This window comes from Erpetoichthys calabaricus, chromosome 3 (genome assembly GCF_900747795.2).
Source record: "Erpetoichthys calabaricus chromosome 3, fErpCal1.3, whole genome shotgun sequence".
Classification (NCBI taxonomy): Eukaryota; Metazoa; Chordata; class Cladistia; order Polypteriformes; family Polypteridae; genus Erpetoichthys; species Erpetoichthys calabaricus.
Genome location: NC_041396.2, coordinates 47761395 through 47787790, shown reverse-complemented (window position 1 = coordinate 47787790; position 26396 = coordinate 47761395). Strand labels below are relative to the sequence as shown.

The window sequence follows — 26396 nt, the reverse complement described above, 5'->3', positions numbered from 1 at the left end:
AGAAGTACTAAGCAGGATGCACTGATACAATTTACAGGCCTTAGTTCTGAATGTATGGTGAGAAAACTAAATTTGAAGCATGGGCTATATCAACCTATTTCGGAATGCCAATAAAGAGGCTGAAAATCCTGATACATTTTTGCGATAGCTTACTGTTTGGAATAAAACAGTGAATCCTTGCATTTGGTCCATGGACAGCTAAGTTACATGAATCCCAAGAAGAGAATGGTGGAGGAAAAATGAAGATAGGAGGTATGAATAAAATAGAATAAACAAACAATGGAAAAATATAAATGACAAAAGTGTGGTTAAGCAGGTGAGCTAAGTAATAGTTTAAGTAATTTCCTTCTACAAGTGAGCCTTCTTCAGGTATAATGGGTTAAATCAAACAAAAACTATTTTACGGGAGGAACCCACTCAATAAAGTCATTTATAATGCTTTTTCAAGTTTCAAAATTACAGAAGCTGTTAAAAGCAACTGAAATGTTACTGGCTCCCAGTAAGTACACAGTGTTAAGAACCATTCAAAGGAGATGGGTATGCCTTTTATATGCATACTTTTAAAACAGATATTAATGAAGTACAGTATGTGTATCATATGTAGTTGTCTATCTCATCTGCTGAAGAAGTGCACAAATTTTCAAGTAAAGACTATATTTTAAGTATGACATTTTACTCCCTCGTGTGGCTATAAAGTATACTGTCATACAATTTGAAGCAAAACAATGATGAGCAAACTTTTTGTCTTGTGTATTCTCTAAAGAAACCTACTGTATATTATTGCCAATGAACCTAGTGATTTTCCTTTAAAACATCCTTTTACTTCACCAGTACTTTTTCAGAATTATTACTCACCTCTAATAATGGTAAGTTGCTGCAGGGAGCTATGGATACAATGATGACACAAATCACCCTTCACACTCCATTTTCTACCAGTAATCAAAGATATGGTATTTTCTAAGCTGGAAAGAATACTAAATTCTCCAATATTACAAATACACAATAATTACTTTGTGGCATGTGTATCTTTAATAAATGAAAAAAAAACAGTGTATTGTTTTCCTACAAGACAGAAGCATCTATTAAAAGACATTATAAACAAATGATACACCATAAATAGTTGTGGAACTAAATACCGTATAAAATGCTTTTACATGTGTTTTGTAGATGTTTTAAAATTAAATTCCTTTATAATTCCTAAACTAAGTAGATTTTTAAAGAGATGAAATTCTGTGCATATACACTTTGTGAAAAATGGCACATCTGTATGGCTTACTTGTTGAGAGCAATTTTCATTGAGGATGCTCCCCGATTAATACCACCAGCATCTCCTGACTCAGGGTCAACACTTGCTCCAGAAGGCTTACTATCATACCAGTCATCATCCCATTCATCATCATCAGCAGCCCCTAAAAGGATCACAATATAAGGTATTCTTTCAAAACTTACAGATTAAATACACAATAACAATCAAAACATTTTTTTCAATGAAAACAAAATGTAAAACATTTCTTTTTTCCCATATTAAAAATGTATAATTACTATAAGGAAAAGATTAAATATAAATGAGAGACTTGTACTCATGCATACTTATTGTCACTTTAAAAAGTAATACCATACAATAAAATCATTTCATTCATCATTCAAATAGTACTGAACCTCCTACACAAAAAACAAAAGCAACTATAGCTGGTCAATAAAGAATGGTTTGGAAAACAATTTAAAAAGTAATATATTTAGATTTAATCAAATTATTATTTTACCATGTAAGGCTTCTTTAATGTGTCTTTCCATTTTACTGATTATTAAATGGCATATAAAAACAGAGGATTCAGCCAGACAACCTCCCAATCAAGAAATGATAACTGTAGTACTTAAAAAAAACAACTCAATGCATATTAGAAAGAAAATAAGTAATACATAAACATTTTGATTGCTTTGTTAAAAAGCACAAATACAGTGGATTCACATTACTTCATTTTCAGCCACTTTATTGTATTGTATATTTAATTTTAAATAAATAAATTTGCCATTTCTGAACGTCAATCTGCACTCAATAACCCATAATGAAAATATTTCTCATTCATATAAGTAATCAGACCCTTAATGCAGTACTATGCAGAAGCCTCTTTGGTAGCACATACAGCTTATAGAGTTCTTGGGTAAGTTTCTACAAGTTCTGCATACCTGTATTTGGGCAGTTTATCCCATTCTTCCTGGTAGATTCTCTTAGGTCTTACTAGATTGGGGTGGGGGACATCTGTAAACTGTCATCTTCAGGGATCTCCACTGGCTGTTCTATGGAGTTTAAGTCTGGGCTTTAGCTGGACCACACAAGGACAGTCAGAGACTTATCCCAAGTCACTCCATATACACTGCCTGGCCAAAAAAAAAAGTCGCCACCAAAAAAAAAAGGTCACACACTCTAATATTTCGTTGGACTGCCTTTAGCTTTGATTACGGCACGCATTTGCTGTGGCATTGTTTCGATAAGCTTCTGCAATGTCACAAGATTTAGTTCCATCCAGTGTTGCATTAATTTTTCACCAAGATCTTGCATTGATGATGGTGCACTAGGCATGATGGGTGCATCACTTTATCTGCCTCTCTTCTTACCCTGATGCACCCATCACTCTGGAACAGGGTAAAAATCTGGACTCATCAGACCACATGACCTTCTTCCATTGCTCCAGAGTCCAATCTTTATGCTCCCTAGCAAATTGAAGCCTTTTTTTCCGGTTTGCCTCACTGATTAGTGGTTTTCTTATGGCTACACAGCTGTTCAGTCCCAATTCCTTGAGTTCCCTTCGCATTGTGCTTGTGGAAATGCTCTTACTTTCACTATTAAACATAGACCTGAGTTCTACTGTTGTTTTTCTTCGATTTGATTTCACCAAATGTTTAAGTGATCGCCGATCACGATCATTCAGGATTTTTTTCCGGTCACATTTCTTCTCGAAGACGATGGGTCCCCACTGTCCTTCCAGTTTTTAATAATGTGTTGGACAGTTCTTAACCCAATTTTAGTAGTTTCTGCAATCTCCTTAGATGTTTTCTCTGCATGATGCATGCCAATGATTTGACCCTTCTCAAACAGACTAAGATCTTTTCCACGACCACGAGATGTGTTTTTCGACATGGTTGTTTAAGAAATGAGAAGCAACTCATTGCACCAATTGGGGTTAAATAACTTGTTGCCAGCTGAAAGATAATCGCCCATGCAGTAATTATCCAATAGGAGGCTCGTACCTATTTGCTTAGTTAAATCCAGGTGGCGACTTTTTTTTTGGCCAGGCAGTGTATAAGCACTATATACTTCTGGTCACGGTTGTGCTGACAGGTGGTCATATGCATTCTAGCTCTGGTTTTCGTCAACAATCACTCTGTATTTGGCTAAAATCACCTTTCCCTTAATTCTGACCAGTCTCTCTATCCCTGCTGCTAAGAAAATCCCCCATAGCATGATGGTGCCACCACCAAGGAAAGGTATCAGGCAGGTGATAAGTTGTGCATAAACTCCCCCAAAAACAATGCTTGGCCTTCTGCACAGAGGATCTTTTAGAGTGACCATAGGGTTCATCGCCCTGTCCATGGCCCTTCTTGCCTGGTTACACAGTTGGGTTGAAATGCCAACATATGCAGTGTGAATCGAGGAACCTTGCATACACAGGTGTGTGCCTTTCTAAACTACAGCCAATACATTAATTTTGCCACAGGTGTACTTTAAATCAAACTGTAAATACATCTCAAGGATAATTAAAGCAAACAGGATGCATCTGTCCACAGCAAAACGACAGGTTTCAGGTTCGATTTTCATACATTTGCAAACCTTTCTGAAAACAAAACTGTTTTCACTTTGTCATGATGGGTTAATGAGTGTAGACTGATGGGTGAAAATAACAAATTTATCTTAATTTTTTTAATAATAAATAATACATTTATTTTGATTTAAAGTGTGCAGAAGTTTAAGGGGTCTGAATACTTTCAGAATCCACAGTAGATATGAGGTAGCTAAAATAGTATTCATAGACAATAGATTAGAACTCAAATTATGTCAAATTTTCAATTTTTTGTATTATTCTTAGATATTGCTTGTGGAGGGTCTATGATTAATTGTACTTAATATTTCTTACAAGTAAAATTTTTGAAAGAAGTTGTAGCAACCGCAAGATACGGGAACGCAATTCCTACATTTCACAACCCGAAATGGAAGTGGACGATATTTGAAGGATAAAATGGCATTACCATATTTGGTCCTCTGCCCCTCTTGTCCCTTATACATGCCCTTAAATAATTGGCAAAAAAATCACACGCAAAAGAAAGAAAGTGGGACTGATAAATATATTGAAATTTGCTGTTTACATTTACTGAGTGCTCATTAGTGAACCCCTTCCCCAGACGCCCTCCCCAGCGGCCAAATCCTAACCCCCGGTTTGACACAGACAATAAAAAAAATAAATAAATAAAAAAACTGCTCTCTGTGAACGCAAAAAGAAAGATTTAATGTAGTCCACATATTAGGAGAAAAACCCTGCAGTTCAGCTCCAACCGTATGGCAGGATGAAACACAACAGTCCTCTGGCGAAACGGCTTCTCCACGGACTATCACGAAGAAACGCAACTCATGAATCCGACTCACCAGACGGGAGCACCCGGAAGACACCAGTACCTGGCCTCTTCTCGGGGATTCGTCACCTGATTATTTCTTCGGGGTGGCCACCCACAAATAGCAGACGTCCCTGGCTGAAGTAAGATCCTGAATGATTCTTAGAGCATAGATAGTCGCCTCCTTGCCTTCTGCCTTTTCCTTCCTTTTTTTTTTTCTCTTCCTTGATCCGCCATTCCCCTTAAAAAGAAAAAGTTTCCCACCGAAACATCCTTTCCCCTCTCAGTTGTTATGGAAACATGATGCTGGCAACAGGCAGCTGGAATTTTTACTGGGCGGGATCCTCCCAGCACTGGGACGTCATCAAAAGTGCCTGTAGGGCTATTTACAAACACCCTCCCAGGCAACATTATAAAGTGACGGACAGTCCAGCAGGCCAACCCAACTGTCAAGTTATGTAGCCTTGCTACGAAGTACCGGATATTGGCTTGAACTCTGTGCTGAAGTGTAAAATGAAGGCTGTTGACAGCAATGGATAACAGGTCAGTAGCATCCTTAGCATTATGTTTACCCCTGTAAAACTGAGCCAAAAATATATTTATTCAACAAGAAATTGTGTACCAGAAGCATGCAAATACCAAAACGCCAACATAAATATAGTACGAAAGGTATGTCTAATGTCCACTGCTGTACTGATATAGATTTAGCACTCACCTTTCGTGTGATCATTTTTGAAGCAGTCGCCAATGGAAAGCCCAACATAGCAATCGGGACATTAGGAGCATGTTTGTTTGCACACTTTTCGAATAATATTTTTTTTGTTGCTTGCACGTGAGTGGGTAAAATGTCAGTGCCTGGTCCACATGAGCAAAAGGCCCCCTGTGTTGTTGTGGACTACTATTGTGTAAGGCTTGATAACTTCCAGATTACACAGATATTTGTCGTTGCATTGTGAACTGTGCTTAGGCGCTAACGTTTTTCATTTTCATTTTACTTTTTGTCTTGTACCACAGTAAACCTTCAGGCGAACAAATTCACTGGGCATATCACAGCAGTTCGGCCTTACTGTTCCATATGCATTAGTTTCACTATCCATGTCAAAGTTTGATAACTAATTTACATCGTCATCACTATTGCTTGTTTCATCGAAAGGTTCAGTTTTAGTTTGCTGAGAAACTGACTTTACAGCTTCTTGTTTGAAGGCTCTGGCCCACTCATGTATATTGATGAGTTGCCAGAGGGTGGCAAAATGCATAGAAATACTCATGTTTTTTGTTGAATAATGTTATTTCACCCACAAGATGGCAGCAGAAAACCGTTCAGACTGTTATTCAGGCTTAAAAATACATATCTCATCAAAACAGATTAAATTAAATAGGATTTGGGATTAATTTATGTAGAATTACGAACCTGACAGACAATTGTGGGTTAAAGGAGTCTACCAATAAATTTTTGTGTCAGGAAAATATTCAATTATTATAATAAGTAAATAACATACCTGTGAGGCTGGTTTTAGGGTTTATAAGAAGTACAAGGTTATTCCTTGAACACATAGCAACTTAAATAGCTCCTGTTTTCTTTGAGACATTTATAGAGAGGTTTAGTGATAGTTTACTTTTTTCTGGTATGTTTCACAAAGTTTATTTAAGTATCCATATATGACTGCAAGCAGCGGGAAAAGTTAGTTGGTGTTATAGAAACTGACATGATTCTGATTTCCCGTCTGTACACTTGACTCTATCCATCCATCCATCCTCTTCCGCTTATCCAAGATCGGGTTGCGGGGGCAGCAGCTTGAGCAGAGATGCCCAGACTTCCCTCTCCCCGGCCACTTCTTCTAGGTCTTCCGGGAGAATCCCAAGGTGTTCCCAGGCCAGCTGAGAGACATAGTCCCTCCAGCGTGTCCTGGGTCTTCCCCGGGGCCTCCTCACTTGACTCTATTAAAGTTTTAATATCTTGTGATGGGGATCTGTTTTGCTGACAGGAGCAAAGACTTGCTGCAGAAACAGAAGACCAGGGGTGGAGTTGGATGAGGTCTTATTTCAGCTACTAGAGTTACTGATCAAATATATTATGTGAAAGACGTTCACATATACATTTACTATGTCATATGTAAAACAAAGTTTTGCATTTTCAAGTAGTCAAATGAGAACCAAAAATGAGCAATATTAGAAACATGTCCAGGGTTACGCCCTGACTCCATCCCCTGCAATTAGATATGGGAGTAGTCTGATTGGATCAAATTCTACTTCCTAGATTTTCTGGTGCTGCAGTGAAGAATATTTCTCAGGAGCATGTATCAGATGAGTAATAAAGGAAAATATAAAAAATGTAAAATGTACAAGTTGAAATACCCCCTCATAAAGTAAATTTAAAACAGTAATGCAGAATTAAAAGTCTCTCACAATGTAACTATTATTAAACAATTTCAACTAAATTGCTCTGTTTAGAGCGGATTATTTTATGCAGACACACACATAGACAGACTGACATGCACAATGATGACAGCAGTTGCTTACAGCATGTAATAAGTGAAAAATCAAAAAAGATTGAGGTACTACAGAAATATATTTGCTCAGGCACAAATCTCAACGATTTAATAGCTTCATTCATGTAGTTGAAATAATTTTGATAAAAAGGTTATAAAAAGACTACTACCCATAACAGTTTAATGAAAATTTTCTAAATCTCGCTTGCTTTATTGCTGATGTTTTGTTGAAGAAAAGCTACAGATAATAATAATATATCGAGGTCCATTAACAAAGGACTTCAAGTGATCACAGTTCCAAAATATATGATAAAGCTTGTATTTAATAAAGCTTGTTTTTAATATTTTACTTGCTCAATTATTATTATTATGGGGCGGAGTGGTGGGTCTGAGGCTAAGGATCTGTGCTGGTATCCAGAAGGTTGCCGGTTCAAATCCCTGTCACTGCCAAAAGAGATCCTACTCTGCTGGGCCCTTGAGCAAGACCCTTAACCTGTAATTGCTCCAGGGGTGCTGTACAATGGCTGACCCTGCGCTCTGACCCCAAGGGGTATGCGAAAACTAACAAATTCCTAATACAATAAACTGTATAAGGCGAAATAAAGAACAAAAAAAAAAAATTAATGAAATACGTTGTGCAAATAAAACAGCAGTTTTATGTTTTGATCAGTAATGCACCGTTTATAGTGACATAGTGGCAAAGTGGTAGGCACTGTTGCCTCACAAATCCAGCATCTTGGGTTTGAAACACATGCCTGATTGTTGTATTTGTGGAGTATGCACAGTCTTAATATACAGTTAGGTCCATAAATATTTGGACAGAGACAACTTTTTTCTAATTTTGGTTCTGTACATTACCACAATGAATTTTAAATGAAACAACTCAGATGCAGTTGAAGTGCAGACTTTCAGCTTTAATTCATTGGGGTGAACAAAACGATTGCATAAAAATGTGAGGCAACTAAAGCATTTTTTTGACATAATCCCTTCATTTCAGGGGCTCAAAAGTAATTGGACAAATTAAATAACTGGAAAAAAAATGTTCATTTCTAATACTTGGTTGAAAACCCTTTGCTGGCAATGACAGCCTGAAGTCTTGAACTCATGGTATATGTTACTTCCATGATGTCATTGGTGTGACTATTGTGGTTATGTTATGTCTCCAAATGCCATTGCATAAACAAGAAAGCACAACGTAAGCAAAAATAAATTTTGTCCAATTAAACAGAAATATAAAATAAACAAGGGCAGCACAGTTAGCGCTGCTGCCTTGCAATAAGTAAACCAGGGTAAATGTCCTAGGTTCACCCGAGGTTAAGCACAGGACGAGTACAAGATGAGTAAAGTATATTATAGTATAAATAAATAAATAAATGATAGTAATACATTGAAATAGGTACTGATAAATAAATAATAACAACTAATAAGAAAAATAAGAATAGTAATAAATGTACTGCATATAAATAAACTATGAGAAGCAGATCTGTGGTGAGGCAGGCAGCACACAAGTTCACAGTATGGACAGCAGGGGGTAGAATCTGTTACAGAACACTAACAAAACTTTTTTAGATGCTATAAAACCTTCTGCCAGGTGGGAAGTGGGACAAAGAGACAGTGGGAGGGGTGGGAGCACTTGTTCACAATGCTGCAAGGTTTGTGGATGCAATGCTTGATAAAGATGTCCTTAATAAAGGGTTGAGAGGTCTCAATGCTGTGTGCACTATCCATTTTAGGAATTTGCCTTCAGAGACACTACAGTTCTCAAACCAAAGAGAGATGTGGCTGATCAGAACACTCTTGGTGGTGTCCCTGTAGAATGTAGAGAGAATTGAGACGGTAGGCTTGTCTTCCTCAGCTGCTGAAGAAAGTGGGGATGCTATTGCACAGTCTTGGCTATGGAGGTGGTGTTAATTCACCAGGTTAAGGTCAGCTGCCAGGTGCACACCAATGAATTTGGTGCAACTGGCCAATTCCACCACAAAGCCTTTTATGTGTAGTCCGGTATGGACAGCATAAGCCTTCTTGAAGTCAACAAACATCTTTGTCTTGTCCACAATAAGAGACAAATTGTTGCACTTGCAGCAGTCCGCCAATCATCATACATTCACTCTGTAAGCTGACTCATCCCCATTTCTGAGGTGTTGTCAGAAAACTTAATAATTGTGTTAGAACTATATGCAGCTGTAAAGTTGTGAGTCCGCAAAGTCAACAGAAGGGGGTTCAATGTGATGATGCTGGCGATAGTATTTCTGATGCAAAAAATCTCTCTGTCAGGAAGTCCAGGATGTAGTTGCGTAGGTATTTTTTGTAACCTAGCAGATTCTATCTATCTATCTATCTATCTATCTATCTATCTAGATAGATAGATAGATAGATAGATAGATAGATAGATAGATAGATAGATAGATAGATAGATAGATAGATAGATAGATAGATAGATAGATTCAACTTCCCTTCTGAGGAATGATGATGTCAGATGCGGAACTGAAGTCTATGAACAGCATTCTAGCGTAGTTTTTTCTTTTATCCAAATAGAACTGGGCCAGATGAAAAGTAGATGGTATGGCAACCTCAATGGAATAGTTCAGGCAAGTGGGAAACTGGAAGACTGTCATGCTTTCAGGTGGTCCAAAACTAGCCTCTTGAAGCACTTCATGATGACTGGTGGTATAGGGCGATAGTCATTGAGGCAAGAGATGAAGGACTTCTTCAGCATGAATATCGTGGGGGTAGTTTTGAAGCACTTTGGGACAACTGCCTGAATTTGGGAAATGTTTAAGATATCTATAATATCCATCAGCTAATTTTCACCTGGCACTTGGCCAGGTATGTTGCTGGTCCAGCAGCTTTGAGTTGATTTATATGCAACAAAATTCTTCTCACATAAGCTGTGGACAAACACAGCACTTGTTCCTACTGACGACGGATGAACCAGTTGTTTTGCAGAAATAGAACACATCTGTTGCTGCTGACTTACTTTAGACTCATACCTTATCTTATATATTTTATTTATCAATATTAAAATTATTAGTGCTACTGCTACTGCCTCATAGATCCAGGGTCCTAGGTTCAAATCCATAAAGAGTCTGCACATTTTACCCATGTAGAACTTTCTTGTATGTCTACCAAAGACATGAATATTGGGTTTGTTGTCCATTCCAAAACTGGATATGTGTGGGGATGAGCATCAGTGTGAACATGTGTGGTCACTGCAGTGCACTGAAACACTGTATGGTGATGTTTCCTGTCTTGCATCCCCATGCTACTAAGAAAGTTCCAACTGCCTAATACCCTAAATTGTATTATGAGTGCTAGGCTGTTGAAGATGGGGTGTCCCCTAACTTGTATTCACACACCCACTTTCACATACAGAACATTATAATGATGCACAGTCAGGTAACACTACCACTTTAAGCAAAGACTGTCAAAGACTTTTCTCTCTAACCACCATAAAACAATCCATTAGTTACACTAATTACAGACTCATTTTGAATACCCTTTTGCAACTTGTACAGTTTCCTAAGTGCATGACATTTCCAATTTTAAATTACACTTATCATGAGGCTGCCCAAACATTTAATGATGGTAATAGTAATGTTGGAGCATTGCAGTGTAGATAACAGTTATCTGTACATAAAATGCAAACATGTTAATGTTCATCTGATTTCCATAATAAAAGATTTAAATAAATATCAGATTGTTCTTAAAGTTATGACACATTGTTTAGTGTAAATATGCAAAAAATAACTAGTAACAACATGAAAATTGCACAATAATCCATGCAAATCCAGGCTACATGCAAAAATACACATAAAATCTTAATTTTTAGTATTTCAAAAAGCACATTGTTATTAAACTGCATTGCATACAAATAAAGTACCTGAGAACTCAGATAGATAAGGATATGGATAAATATCTTTAAAAAGAGAAAAACAAATCTGTCTAAATATCAGGATATAGAATTTTATAAAGCAATTCTTCAAGAATATATATATGCAATTTTTCATTCAACAGAAATATTTTATTTAATTTATACATGCAACAGAAAATTAGTTATTATAAACCAATATATTCTGTAGCACAATTCAAGGTTTTAAGAATAATACTGAGAATATACTGCAAATTGTGATGCATTATGATGACAAAAGCAAATTAAGCTTGGGTAATGAGGACATGTTGCTGCTTGGATGCCATAATTATCTGATCATTGACAAAAACAAATGCTATAAAATTACCTGTGAAAAATTAAATTTTATCACTAATTTTAAACATTTCAAAAATATTTTTAAATTATTTAGAAGTAACGCATTAACAGCATCTACCTGGGCCCTGGTATGCTTGTGGATGTCCATATTCAGTCGTTTTCCAGTTATTTGCTGGATTGACTTTTGGTGGTTCTGGTTTCTCTGGCTTTAGTCCCCAGCTATCAGCAGACTGCCCAGAAGCATCTGCATTCCATGTTGTCCAAGGATCATTGGTACAGTTTCCCTATATAACAGGTAAAATAGGCCATTAAAATGTTAATATGAATTACACCAATAAGATTCGTGTTTACGACATTTTAACACTGATGTCATGTACATTCAATCATCCATGCATGCAGAGAAGAAGCATTTCAGAAACACTGTTAACAAAGCTATTTCAATATGCTCTGAAGCTTCCTGCTACTGAGAACAAATACATAAATGTATAAATATGTTTGCTATCTAAAATTATACCATATGGATGAAATGCTCCATTTAAAATGTTAGTGTATTTGAGAATTATTCTTGTGTTTGTATGTACTGTACCCTGCAAAGGATTTGTATCATACCAAGCAGAAGTTTCAACCTTATATTTTTCCTGCCAGGATAAAGAAAAGATGTATTTTAAGAAAAGAACCAAACCTTTAAAAAACAGCTGGAAATATGACAATAAAAGACATATTTCAATAAAAAAATGAAAATATATTAAAAAGAGGAATCAAGATTGGTTATGGAGATCTTGATGTTTAAGCTAAAACTATGGGGCTCCGAGGTAGTCCCAATTATAGTGCAGAGGAAAATGCATTACTTTAATAAAGGACTTTGCAAGAGAAAACTACGTGAGAATGGTAGAAGCCAATAAAATGTAAGGCAATTACCTAATTATTACATGAGTTATTTTTAAGTAAGGCTAGAGTGTGCAGGAAACCAATATAACATCTCAAGAGAGATGAAAAGTAAAAGCTGACAGCAAAGGCAACAGATGTAAAATGAAAAATTAGTATCTGATTGTGAAAGTAAATCATTCATCTTACATTTCCAAAATATTGTATATATGACATTGATCAATCATTTGTATATACAAGACAAAACATTTACTGTCACTCTAAATCAGAGGTTCTCAGTGTCGGTCCTGGGGGCCCACTGTGGCTGCAGGTTTTTGTTCCAACCAGCTTCTATTTTTAATTGGACTCCTGGGCTAATTAAGCGAACTGTTATTTGTCAAATTCTGTGTTTTGGGAAAATGTAGAAATTAGAAAACTAAGTTTGGTATATTAAAATGTACCAAGCAGTTATATTGGAATAATGTATTTTGTTTTCTTTTTAACAATATTTTCATCTTGATTTTCATCCTGTTTTTTGCAGAGTGTTGTAATTGTTTAATTAATTCATTATTTTCTAATTAGTGGGTCTAATGCTGAAGTAGTTGCAGCCTTGTTGTTTGCCTGGCTGTCTGCTCCGCTGGTTGTCATTATTAGGATACAATGAAGGGAGCAAACTGCACAGAGAAAGGGCAAAATAGAATGAAATCAACAAAAGGTTGTTAAGCATTTAAATCTCTAGCAAAAGCAGAAATATTCCTAAATGTCTTATAAATGTAAAACATGCTGCGGTGCTTTCTTAATGAAGAATAAGTGAAGAGAAAAAAAAAAGTCTGCTAATTAATTGAGCTCAGTGTTATCAGATGTTGTCACTGATTAGGAATCTGGTTGGAACAAAAACATGAAGCCACAGTGGGTCCCCAGGACTGACATTGAGAACCCCTGCTCTAAATACATGGTTAAAAATACCCTGTCTTCCTGGATAATTTATTCAGCTTTCAAGTTTATGATACCCTGTACAAACAATTGGTAGCAGTTCACAATCTTAGACACCAATGCTTCCCCAGAGACTTGTGTGGGAAAACTCTGATAAACACTAAAGGGAGTTTTAAGAAGACTGCCTAATTACCTTATATGTCTAACATCAAAATAAACTGTAGGCTAGATATACTAACTATCTAGCTAGTTGTTTACCAAGATGCCTAGAAATGATCAGAAATGTTCTAGACCTTCAAAAGGAAGAGGACTAAGGAAAAAGATTGGCTCTACAATAAAAGAAACAAAACTTATCTTTTAAGGTGTTTTCACACCTAGTTTAATTTTTTTTTTTTTTTTTTTTTAAATTCTGGTACGATTTCCACGAAAGTTTGGTTTGTGTAAGTAGATGTCAACTCACCAACTACACTCTGGTGCAGACCAAAACAACCAGACCGAGACCCTTAGGAAAGGGTGGTCTTGGTGCCATTGTTAGCAAACCCAGCAGTGATTCATATAACTGTGTGCTGGAGTGGTCACACTATGCATCTGATGTCAGTAATTAGGGCATCTTATTCACAGCATAATGAGTTGAGGGTTAATATGAAGCATTAAAAACACACAAAAAAAAAAAAAAAGAAAAGAAAGAGAAAAGTAAATATACACATAGGTACAAATGTAAGATTATTTGCATAAAACAACTCACATAATTACTTGGACAATTAGAGCAACCCTAGCATTTGATTCTGGCTCATAGCCTCTCACAAAATCGGACAGACTGTGCCAAGTTACTGACCATGTTTTTTTTTTTTTTTGAAAAGTAAGGTTAAATTCTCTTGTGATTGAGTTGATTACAAGACATACTGAGGTGGTGAGAAACAAATAGCAATGCCTTGTTAGACTGATGTTCAAACTCTCTATAACCTTGCAACATGAAAGTGATGCATGCAGGTGGGGCATCCTCTATGCTCACACTAACTTTAATCATATTTGGTAAATGTTACTACAGTATTCTAAAATTAACATTATTACAAAAAATTTACAAGAATTAAGTCAGTAGGCATGTCAGTTGACATAAACAAAACTGAGGTTACGTTCATATGGTGGCTACTGGAGAATAAATACGCAGCATCATACAGTTAAATGAAATTCATCTACTGTAACAAAAGTGAAATACATTAGTGTATGTACTTGGCAGAGCTTGCCCTCTGTTGTACACCCGCCCATTTCAAATGTGTTCTTTTCGTACCATTCACTGTACCTGCAGAATTTTAAAGCAGTCTTCTAGTTATTCAATAATAGATGTTTTGCTTATAGAGTTTTCTTGGTAAATAAAGCAAATAATTATGGATGATGTACTAGTGTGCAAATGCAACTATTTTTGACCGTTCATGATTTTTTTTTCCTGGGAAAAAATGTTTCTGCCCAATTAAAGAATAGATATGTTTGGTTCACTTGAAAGTCTGCAGTTTGAAATACTACTAAACTAATTAGAAATTGAAACAAAGTAACAAATTATACCTTGATTTGGAACAAACCAAATGGACTGTGAAAATGCCTTTAAGGCAAGCCATCTATCATAATAAGCATGGAAAAGGCCCTATAAAAATTTTAGCATAACAAACACATACACAGGAAGTTTGGAATTTGATGACAGAGACTACCAATACAATTGGAATTATAATTAGGAACCACAAACACAGAAATAACACATTTAATGACTGCTGTAAGTTCTTATATCCCTCACAGTGTGAAGAAGGTGAAGCTCAATCCAAGAACTTTTTTTTTTTTTAATACAAATACTTCAGCATGATAATCACTCTGCAGAAGTGACTGATAAACCTGTGAAGCTCTCTGAAATTGTGGAGAGGGAAAGCATTTCAATTCCTTACATCTTTCATTATATAGATCCCTATATCGGCTTTAAATGTTCAAAAAATTACAATGATTAAAAAAAAATTTTATATTAGTGTAAGATCCAAAAAACAAATAAACAAATAAATTAGTTCAAGCAGTTCTTCTGAAAATGTGAATAACCAGCATGCTTGTAATGAGTCATGCTGGTATTGGTTTTACCTGATCAGGGGCTGCTACCGGAGGAATCAAATTTTCTGGAGCACCTGAATGTGCTACAGAGACAACAATATCCACCTTAAGGAAGGAAAAATGTGAGGATAATCTCTAAAAATTAACACAACATTGTAGCTAAAGAACTTTGAGAAATATGATTTCAAGTATGTTTATTACTATAATGTTTAATAGTAAGTATATATTACACAGACTTTTTTAAATTAAATGTCTTATGCTACATACATAGCCATATCATAGCAATAAGAGAACAAATTGTTTTATTTGAAACTAAAATATTTTTTTTATAAATTTTCAACACATCAGCAATACATGACATATCATTAGAGACAGGTGGAACTATACCATACATATTGAATTTACTTCATTCCTTTAAGGATTGTGCTGGTTTTCTGTTTAGAAAACATATGCGTATTAATTTATTTATTTAAGTTTTTCCATCTGTCAACAGTAAATCTATCAGCAGCACATACTGATTGAGCTGCTGATATCAATGAATAATAAAAAGTAAAACTAGGAAAATGGTAATTACCATACTTCTGCCTCTCATTCCCCAGCTAACCACACTGAAGAACACAAAACCTTATGAGATTTCATGACCGAGTTTTGATACAGGTGCAGGTAAATAAGAAAAAGAAAACTACAGTCAACATTGTTCCACACTGTGATCTAATCTACTACAGCCATACATTATGCAAAACCACTAAAAAGAAATTCAGGGAATTCTTTCCTGTGGTAAGTAAGAGATTAAACCAGCTGCTGTATAACATCTCAAGAAAAACGGGTTCCAGTTATGACGGAGGCCACTATCTATGTGGTTTTTGCACATTCTTTTTCTATGTGGGTTTGACTCTCTCATCCCAAAGATGTGCTTGTTAAATTATTTGTTGATTCTAACAAGTTGCCACCCTGACCAGGGTATGCTCCTCATCTGCCTGACCAGGGTATGCTCCTCATCTGCTGTTTATTACCTGTTCTCCACTTTTGGCTTTTTTTCTAAGGAAGCCGTGAACAAGTATCCCAAAAAGACTTAGGTTAAGCTTACTTGGCACAAAGAACTGAGTCATTTAAGAAATGCGAGGTGCTCAAATCAAAGCCACCCAATGTAAAAGCAATGTACTCATAGAGCTGAAACTAAGGGTTAACTGATAAATAACCCTCAACTGAATATATTATGAAAGCAAGACAGGATGTCTGAGTGAGACATTAAAACACTCACATCATAGAAGATACCATAGATAAAGAATGAAATAAGCACCATTACTACTTTATTATTACATTTCTAAAGCTAATACAGCATATAACCTAATGGTTACGATAAAAACAAAACTAAATTTATTGTATATGTTGTTTCTGGTAACTGGTGTTATTCAGAAAGCCATTAAAATACATGTGCCCCAGTTGTCTGTGTGACATCATAAATGTTATTTTTTATTTTATTTTTTTTAAAGAGTGTCTGAGCTGTGAGATTAGGGTGACCTTGACAATGTAAACCTTTGTAAGGATAGGGAGAGACATAGGGAGAAGGTATGCATTTCATTTAGTAGAATGGTGGAAATTGGACCAGGCTTCACACCCCAAATAGAGAGGGTGACATCAGGAATGTCTAGAGAGAGATAAGCGTTTTGTTTTTTTGTACGTTCCCATCTTCTGTTCATTCTATGGCTATGTATATGCTTTATTAGTTAATAAATGCACTCTTTTTTGCAATGTTAGCCTCTTCACAATATTCTGGGTTAGGTGATGATATGACATTACCTTCACATCAGTTTAAAAGCTTTTGATTGAAAATTTGATTGCATGAAAGCTGTAGGCACAATGGCCTTTTAGGACCAATATTGAGCACTTCTCCCCTCAAGTCTGAAGATAAAATGAAGGGAAAGTTCACTAGGCCAAGCAAGAAAAAACAAAAGGTGTTTCAAAAGATTTGAATGCATATAAAAGGATCTGTATGGTATGAATGTTAGAGAGCTTACAATTTGTTCCTTCATGTACTTAATTTTTTTCCTCTAAAATACAAGCATCAAAACAACCTTTAATATACAGGTATATCTGTAATTTTACTCAAAACAGACAAGGTCATTTTATTATTATTAAATTCTTTGCACAAAATTAAGTACACAGTACCTGATTTGAAGGAAATGCATTGCTTTCACTTGTTGTGGAAAATGCATCAAATCCTAATAAGTCTACTGAAGCACTTCCAGTAGGGGCTGGACTCACAATAATCTATAAAGAAAAGATAAGACATGGAAACAGCTGTGATGAAAAACAGATACTATCAAGTATACTTGGGGTATGTTGATGTTACTCAGCTGAAAACAACTTTACTCAAAATGAGTAGGATTTAATGCTCTACTTACCCATTTCTAGTACAACTGACTTGTGGTTCTTGTGTGTCACATTAAGAAGTACAATTTATGTAGAAAGAATATGAATGGATTTCACTGCTTTAGTGATCAGCACCACTTAAAGAAAACATTTCTAAAGTACACTGCCATTATCCAATTGGCTTAGGTTGGCCTTACTCAAAATGAATAGATTTTAAAAAATATATTTGGAAAAATATATCAATATGCAGCTACTTTAAGTTGATTCATTACAAAATGAGCGTGTTTGTAGGCTTTATGCATATAGTACAACTGACATAATCTGTTTGGACATCATAATAACTAGGTTAATTTATTTAAAAAGCTTTAAAAACCAAATGAATTTCTTTGATATAGAATCACCAACCATGTTGCCACATAGCAATGTTATGGTTTCCTGAATGTCTGAGCAGTTGTGGGTTATTTTTGGTGGCAAATAATGCCAAATATTGCTCTATTAGCCTAGGTTTTGTTACTTTTCATTACAGGTCCTTCTTTTTGTAAAGGTACTGCAGAGTTTTATACATACCTACTTGTCTAATGGCAGAGAAAGATAAAGACTGGAAACAATAATACTTTAAAAGCCAAAAATTTGGTTGGTTTTACATGCATTTCTTTTCGATAATCTGGCAAATCAGCTGTGTTGATAGGATGCTTTCTATGTTAAATATCCTGGTGTAACTGGTCACTTGATAATATCATTTAATAACGATGTGGTTATTGTGGTTAGAGAGCAGATGACTTGCCAGTTTAATTAAAATGTGAAAATGATTTTTGGTTTCACTTAATTAATAGGAAATTATCTTGTAATAGAATAGTGTGCAAAAAACATATTTAAATTTTGTTAATATTTAGTAATTTGGCTTAACCCTTCATCTTAACCCTTAACGTCTTCGGTGAAATTTGACCAAGTATTATGTTTGAAATCTGTAAATGCGCCATAAATTTCATCATTTCTGGATAAAACATTGTGTCCTTTCCTACATTTCCCCTAATTAATGAAAATTTAAAAATTTATATTTGCGCAGCAATGTGAAAAGCAGGTATTGTATAGAATGCCTAGAAAATCGATAGAATGCATGACATTTTTAGGCAAAGCATGAAATGTCTGTTTTACTTTAACATGCCATATACTTTCCCAAGACATTGTATATATTACCTAGGCATTACACAGAACGACAAAAACTATTTAGACAAAGTATGAAAACTGAGTCATGAAAAGGACTTTATTGAAAAAAGGTATATGGAAATGAAAAAAGAAATACAAAATATAGCTTAAACAAGACACGGCTGCACACTGTTTTGTATGAAGTTCCACATTGTATTTTATTTCCCATTCTCTCAGCTGATAAACTAATATTAACTACTGATAGAACATAGATATTGCATATATTTAATTTTATCATAAAAATATTTTGCAAAATTGCATAATTATACAGTGCACCTATGAAAATAATTAGAGGAAACATTGGTCACTAATTTGCCTTTTAGCATTACATAGAATGCCTAGAAAATGTTTGAAATTTTAATCTAATTTTTTTTTTTTTTAATCGTTTCTTATTTTGACATCCATTTTCACATTAGGCATTCTACACAATGTTTTTAGCTTGAGTCAGTTTTGACCCACTGTTGACTTTAATGGATTTTCCTCTGCATTAAGGGTAGTATTTCTGTTCACAATCTAAAAAAACATCCTAAATGTCATCTTTATGTGCAGAAATGTGAAAGCTTGTAGAAAATCCTAATGTCACATTTTTGTACTACTGCTACACATTTTGAACCCTGCAATGTTTCTTGGGTGAGTTTTGATTCACTATAGACCTTACTGGATTTTACTCTAAATTTACAGTAGTTTGTCTGCCACCTATGTACAAAACATTCTGCAAGTAGTATTTTCAGGTCAAAAATTATAAGGATTTCAATAAGGCCACCCAACTTTGCAAAAAGCAAAAAAAAAAAAAAACAAATGGCACACTTCTGTACAACTGCTACACATTTTGAACACTGACATGTCTTTTTGGTCAATTGTGACCCACCATTGATTTTATTGGATTTTCTGTTGCATTACTGACTTTTCACAGCTAGTATTGATCACTGAAATTCCCAAAGTGTTTTTTGATGGAGGAAAAAAGTGCAAAGCATCTACACAGATAAATGGGAAACAAAAAAGACATTCTTGCTGCACCCAGAGCCACAACATCAGACTATGTAACAAGCCAGCCCTGTGCTGCCCCAAGACTAAAACTCTGTAAGCACAATGACCTACATTGTATTTACTTACTGCTAGTTTGTAGCCATTTGTTGTACTGTATTTTGTTTTTGGTAATCATTCCATTTGTATCATTTGTTGTTTTAGTCAGGGTGGAACAGTGACTAGTGCTGCCTCACTGCTCAGATCATATTTTTGGCCACAGTAATCAGTCCAGCATAGTTGGAAAACATTTCCCTAGCTTTCAGGGCCACTTAAAAGACCATTGCACCATTATACTCCACTCATAACTAGTTCAGTTCTTTCTTCCCCATTGACATCAATGCCTTTTCTGAAGTTCAGCGAAGTTCCTGAACATTTCCATATTATTACTGAACTCATAGCAAAGCTAACTCTGTAAGGTTCACTCATCATTTTTCACAGCCCATAAAAATATTTAAAATATCATCTAGTGATGTATCACTAATACTATAGGTTAATATGCACAAACAATAAATTAGATTTAGAGTCAAAAATGACCCTTACGGTACAGCAATGAGTCAGCAGATAAGACATTAAAAGGTTAGCAAAACTGTTTCATTATTCACGGATGTCAGTTAAAATAAGTCTGTGTAACTCAAATAAGTTATGTTCACCTAATTCCTTCCATTTTGGTTAGAGTAACTCATTTGAACTGAGTTTAAATTATTTGATTAATTTATATGGATTTTTTTTTTTTTTTTTTTTTTTTTTTTCACAAAATTAAATGAAATTCCTGGTATTTAGAATTTTTTACTGATAACAGGCTCATAGGCATTGCTCAGATTTACAAACACAAAACAGTAAAACTAACATACAAAACCATTCAACATTAATACTGTATAAATAACTAAATCTAACTATTTCAATTTACATAAATAATGTCACACGTGCACTTGGGAGTCAACTTCAGGGCTTATTTAATGGCAATTCCACTCTAAGTCAAGGATTGGCACTGTTGCATAATGCCTCTCCTCTTCTTTCTCCAGCAGGCCTGACAACTGGTGATGGAAAGACAAATGACACCACTTCTGGTTCCGGTCCCCTTAGTCTGCCTCTTCCGCCTTACATGCCTCTTAACTGTCTCCACCACCATCTTGCTTTCAGTCTAGTTGTAGACTCATGTCGGTGAAGGCACATCTCAAATTACACATTAACTTTGTGTTTGTTATTTTGTTTCAATTATATGGGGTTTGCCCAAGGGTGACCCAAATCTTTATCTTTATCTTTTTATTCACAATAGAAATATGTAAACTTTGTCATTTCTAACAGAGGAGAAAAACAAAAACACCAATTAGCAGCTTTCTGGGCAATATTAATATTTGGGGGAGTCTTCAATTTATCTAAGTGAAATACTGGAAAGCTAAGCCTAACTGGTTCTTTTTTCCTCTTTCAGGGATCTTTCAATCTAGTAAAATATATAGCAGGATCCATGTGGTAACTGTGATATAACAACTATTTGATGGTCTGGTGTGGCATTAGACATCATTAATTGTAAAGGTTTTCAAAAACATTGACGGAATATGTAAACAACTGTACTTTGTACATATGATTTGTGAAAATGTTAGAATATTAAAAAACGCTTCATGCTACTTGCTATTAAAGGTATGATATAAAATAAAGTTCTCATGGCAGTGCAGCAGGTAGCATGGCCATGTCACAGTGCTTGAACAATGATTTAGTTCCTGGCTGGGTCTTCAGAGTAGATTTGAATCTTCTCCTATTTGTGTCAGTTAAGGTCCAGCACCCAAAAATACACTCTAAAGTTGATTAGTAACTGCAAAGTAAATTTCAAACAGAAAAAATATATATAAAACAAAAAACTGATTGAGGAAATACTAATTCATTCAACTCCACAAAAATCCTACTTATCTGCCCTCATTAATGATAGTATATGACATATAATAACAGTAAAAAAAACTGTAAATATATAACAAAATCCATTATAAGCTATAAGAAGAAGTGGGCAAAAGATTCTCCATGTTAATTAAAGAGACAGTCAGACAATAACAAGAAACACCTAAAATTATTTTTTTCTGACAATGGGGGCAAAACTGGCTATTAAACCCAGGGGTGTACTTATTTTTCTACAGCTGACAATTGCATTTCTGAATTTTGTTGAATAAATGACTGCATTAAATAATTTTCACTGTGTGGCAGATGCCCTGATTATGGAAGGACCAGGGGAGACAGTATTTTCAAGACCCTTTATCCCCTGGGTTGACAGAGGGTGGTCCCCTTGGTTTTCAGCGGGGCTACAGGTCCTGAGCATAGAAGCTGTCACCCACGTGCGCGTGGGAGGGAGGCAGCTAAAGGGCTTGAGTAAGGGCAATTCCGAGTTATACCAGGATGTGGCAGAGTGCACTGACTCTTTTTCTCCCTTTCCTGTAGACCATTCACTGGAGATCCCACCTGGCCCTCTTGACGTTACATCCAGGACCAAGCCTATGGAAGGAGACCTTGCCGGCTCCGGCCCCTGTGATGTCACGTCTGGGCTCGAACCTATGGCTAAAGACCTTCATGAGCCCGACCCCTTTGGTCTCACTTCCTGTCTCCCCCTTTAAAAGCCTCCACTTTTTCCCTATTCCCTCAGTTGTGTTTTGGACTCGGTTTTTGTGCACATCAGTGCTGTATTCATTTCAAAGACTTTGCAGCCAGAAAATCAATTATACGGGTGGCTGCCCCAAACCTTTCTATGATTCTGAGTCAAGTTTGTGACATTGGCGTAGTCGGCAGGGTGACATTGGCGTAGTCGGCAGGATGGAGAAGTCCCGGAAGAGAAGGTGACAGGACCTGTAATACACTCAGGTGGGAGCATACCTGGGCCGAGTTTTCAGGCAGGGAGAATGTCCCGTAGTTCAGAGTGACCCGGTACGAGCTCTACGCCCGGCACAATTTACTAGGCAACCTAGGTAGGCCAGGGAGTGTGTGGGAGGGGCTCACAGAATTGGGCTGCTCCGGAGGGGGGAGGCAAAAGGGGCTTATCATGCTCTCTCAGAGGAGAGTCCCCACCTCCCTGTGAAGCCAGAGCCCCGATTCCCACCTAGGGGTGCCCCAGACTGGCAGGTGACTAGAGTGAGAAAGTGGAGGTTCGACCCAGAGTGGCTGACCCCTTAACAAGCCTGGTCCTTATGGGCAAAGGTTGGGCACTGGCTATGGCCACAGAAGAACAAGCCCTCCCATGTAATAGAGCAGGTGGCCTGCTCCTGAAAACACTACCCCCTGGCTTCACCCAGCCGGTCTGGGGTAAACAATTCCAAAATATGGCAGAGCTCATACAGAGACACAAAGGACGGCCTCACAATCTGGGGCAGCCGAACTGTCCCTTAGTCATACTCAACTGGAGTACGTCCCAAAACCTAGCCCTCCCCTGTACAACCCAGAGCTTGTGCTGACATCCCTGGAGTCGCGGGTGCGCAAACCACCTGGGAGCAAGCAGGAATGCAGATGGAGGGGGAGGAGGGGTTGGTGTGCTCTGATTAACCTGTTGGCGGTCCCACACACAGGCATGGTGATCGTAAACGGGTACAAAACTACTGCTTTGTTTGATTCCGGCAGCAACATTTGTTGCCCGCAGATTTGTGCTACCGTGACAGTGGTTAAAATTTAAGACCAGTATAACCTGTGTCCACGGAGAAATCCGCTGGTACAGGTCCGTCTGTTGTGTCATCAGTTACAGAGGATTGGTTCAGAAATTAACCGTGGCGGTCCTCCTAGATCCTCCACACCCGGTGATACTAGAGCGGGACTGGTCTAAAATTATAAGTGGTGAGACACATACCACTCCTGGGGCTAACTTGGGCCTAGTTATAGACAGGGATGAGCCATCTCAAGCTGCCTCCACGCCGTATAACCAGCCGGCAGAGAGAGACGAAGCGGTCCCCCTGAGTGATGTGGCAACTCCCGTACGCGTGCCGATATGTCATCCACCAGCGCCGAGATGGAACGGGGGGAAACCACTCCCCTTGAGATCGGCCCAGACCCTCTCTCCCTTTTGAGGTTTCAATTTAGAGAGACGCTGGCTTCTTTTAAAAGGGAGCAGTGGAATGACGATTCCCTGAAGTTTGCCAAAACTGCAGTGTTCCTAGTCAATGGCCAGTGCACTAACCAGTCGATGCCACAGGGTCCTCACTTTTTGTTAGAGAATGACCTTCTGTATCGCATAGCTAAGCATCATGGGCAGGAGAGACAGCTACTGCTAATCCTGTGGACCTTCTGGCAGCAGGTCTGTGAGTTAGCACACGGCCACCTCCGCTTCTACTGGCTGGGAATCAATGAGGAGGTTTGTCGCTTTTGCACTTCCTGCCCGGTGTGTCAATTGCGAAAAATTCCTAGAAAGGACTGTGTGCCTCTCGTTCCTATTCCCCTAATTGATGTTCCCTTCCACAGAATTGGGGTTGATTTAGTCGGACCTCTAGAGCCCTCAGCCTGAGGACACAAGTACATTTTAGTCCTAGTGGATCATGCTACCAAATATCCCGAAGCTGTTCCATTGCGCTCAGCCACTTCCAAAGCCATCGCACGGGAATTACTAGGGGTCTTTGCGTGCGTTGGCATCCCCAAGGAAGTCTTGACGGACCAGGGGACGCCTTTTACCTCTGAGACGTTCAAGGAGACTGCCAAGTTACTTAAAATAAAGCATGTAAAGACCACGGTACATCATCCTCAAACCGACAGTTTGGTAGAGAGGTTCAATCAAACTCTCAAACAAATGCTGCGTAAGGTGGTCAGTGAGGATGGAAGGAACTGGGATCAGCTCCTCCCCCTCATCCTTTTTGCCTTCGGGAAGTCCCACAAGCCTACATGGGGTTCTCCCCTTTTGAATTATTGTATGGCGACAACCCCGGGGCATATTAGATATCTTAAAAGAAGGATGGGAAGAAGAGGCTCTTCCCTCTACAAATATATTGGAATATATCGCGCAATTACGCGATAGATTTGGTAAAATTCGGCCCCTCCTTAAAAGTCACATGGAAGAGGCTCAAGCAGCACAGGTCCGATATTATGACCGTGGCATGTCTCTCTGGGAGTTCCGCCCGGGAGATCGGGTCATGGTCCTAGTACCTACCTCCCACTCTAAGTTGCTTGCCCATTGGCAAGGTCCCTACGAAGTTAAAAAGAGGAAAGGACTCGTCGACTATTTGGTGAATCAACTCAATCGTCGGCCGAGGGAGCGGGTTTATCATGTAAACCTGCTGAAACTGTGGAAGGACAGGGATCCCGATCCCTCCTCCGGTCAGCCCCATTACTCTTTGTTCACACGGTTAGCCTTAACTTTGGTGCGGATTTAAGTCCCAGACAACGACAGGAGCTGGAAACAGTTATCCTGTCTGTCCTGGAGGTAGTGAGTGAAAACCCCGGAAGGACCTCTCTGGTTGAGCACGACATTGTGACAGAACCCGGGGTTATAGTCCGAGAACATCCGTATCGTCTTCCCGAGGCAAAAAGGGCTGAAGTAGAGCTTGAGATCAAACACATGCTGGAACTAGGTGTAATCGAGGAAAGTCATAGTACCTGGTCCAGTCCTATTGCATTGGTCGCTAAGCCTGACGGGAGTTGGAGGTTTTGCAATGACTTCCGTCAGCTTAATCAATTCTCCCAATTCGATGCTTTCCAATGCCACGAGTGGACGACCTCCTCGAGAGGCTTGGACAGGCTCAATATTTGACCACACTGGACATGACAAAGAGGTACTGGCAGGTTCCTTTAACAGACTCTGCGAAGGTTAACACCACGTTTAGCACCCCTAGTGGACACTGGCATATCGTGTCCTTCCATTTGGGTTACACGGGGCTCCAGCAACCTTCCAGCGTCTGGTGAACAAAGTGTTGACTGATTTGACAAAGAAGAGGGCCCCAAACATTGTGGTATGGACTGAAAAGACAGGCGCTGCATTTAGTGACTTGAAGCAGGCCCTTACGTCCGCACCTATTTTGAAAGCACCAAACTTTTCTTTACCTTTCATCCTCCAGACGGACACTTCGGACACAGGCCTGGGGGCCGTGCTGAACCAAAGTGTCAATGGTGTGGAACACCCCATCATGTTCCTGCGCCGGAAACTGTTGGACCGGGAGACCAGGTATGCGGTGGTGGAGAGAGAGGCTTTGGCGATTAAATGGGCGATTACTCAGCTGAGGTACTACCTGTTGGGCTGGGAATTCACCCTTGTCACGGACCATGCACCTTTACACTAGATGGCCCTGCACAAGGAGTCGAATCCACGGGTCACCAGGTGGTTTCTTGACCTCCAGCCATACAAGTTTTTGCTTGTTCATCGTCGGGGCACTCTTCAGGGCTGATGCCCTTTCTCGGGTTCACAATCTCTCGGTCAGGGTCGCCCGTCCCAACGGGTCTGGGCTGAGGGGGGGGCCTTGTCACACACAGGCTCGAACCTATGGCTGAAGACCTTCATGAGCCCGACCCCTTTGGTCTCACTTCCTGTCTCCCCCTTTAAAAGCCTCCACCTTTTTCCTATTCCCTCGGTTCTGTTTTAGACTCGGTTTTGTGCACATCAGTGCTGTATTTATTTGAACAACTTTGCAGCCAGGAAATCAATTATACGGGTGGCTGCCCCAAAC

General features: G+C 38.0%; 1 protein-coding gene across 2 annotated transcripts in view; it reads right to left on the bottom strand.

Moving 5' to 3' along the window:
• The window catches only part of LOC114647997 (sorting nexin-9-like), a 126124-nt gene that overhangs the window by 43933 nt on the left and 55795 nt on the right, over positions 1-26396 (bottom strand). The window contains exons 4-7 of one of the 2 annotated variants that reach the window (XM_051925595.1): positions 17350-17451; positions 15211-15285; positions 11417-11582; positions 1277-1409 (exon numbers count right to left, since the gene is read on the bottom strand). In XM_051925595.1, the coding sequence (XP_051781555.1) occupies positions 1277-1409; positions 11417-11582; positions 15211-15285; positions 17350-17451 (476 nt within the window). The remainder of the gene's footprint in view (positions 1-1276; positions 1410-11416; positions 11583-15210; positions 15286-17349; positions 17452-26396) is intronic. The other variant, XM_028796766.2, reaches the window with a different exon arrangement.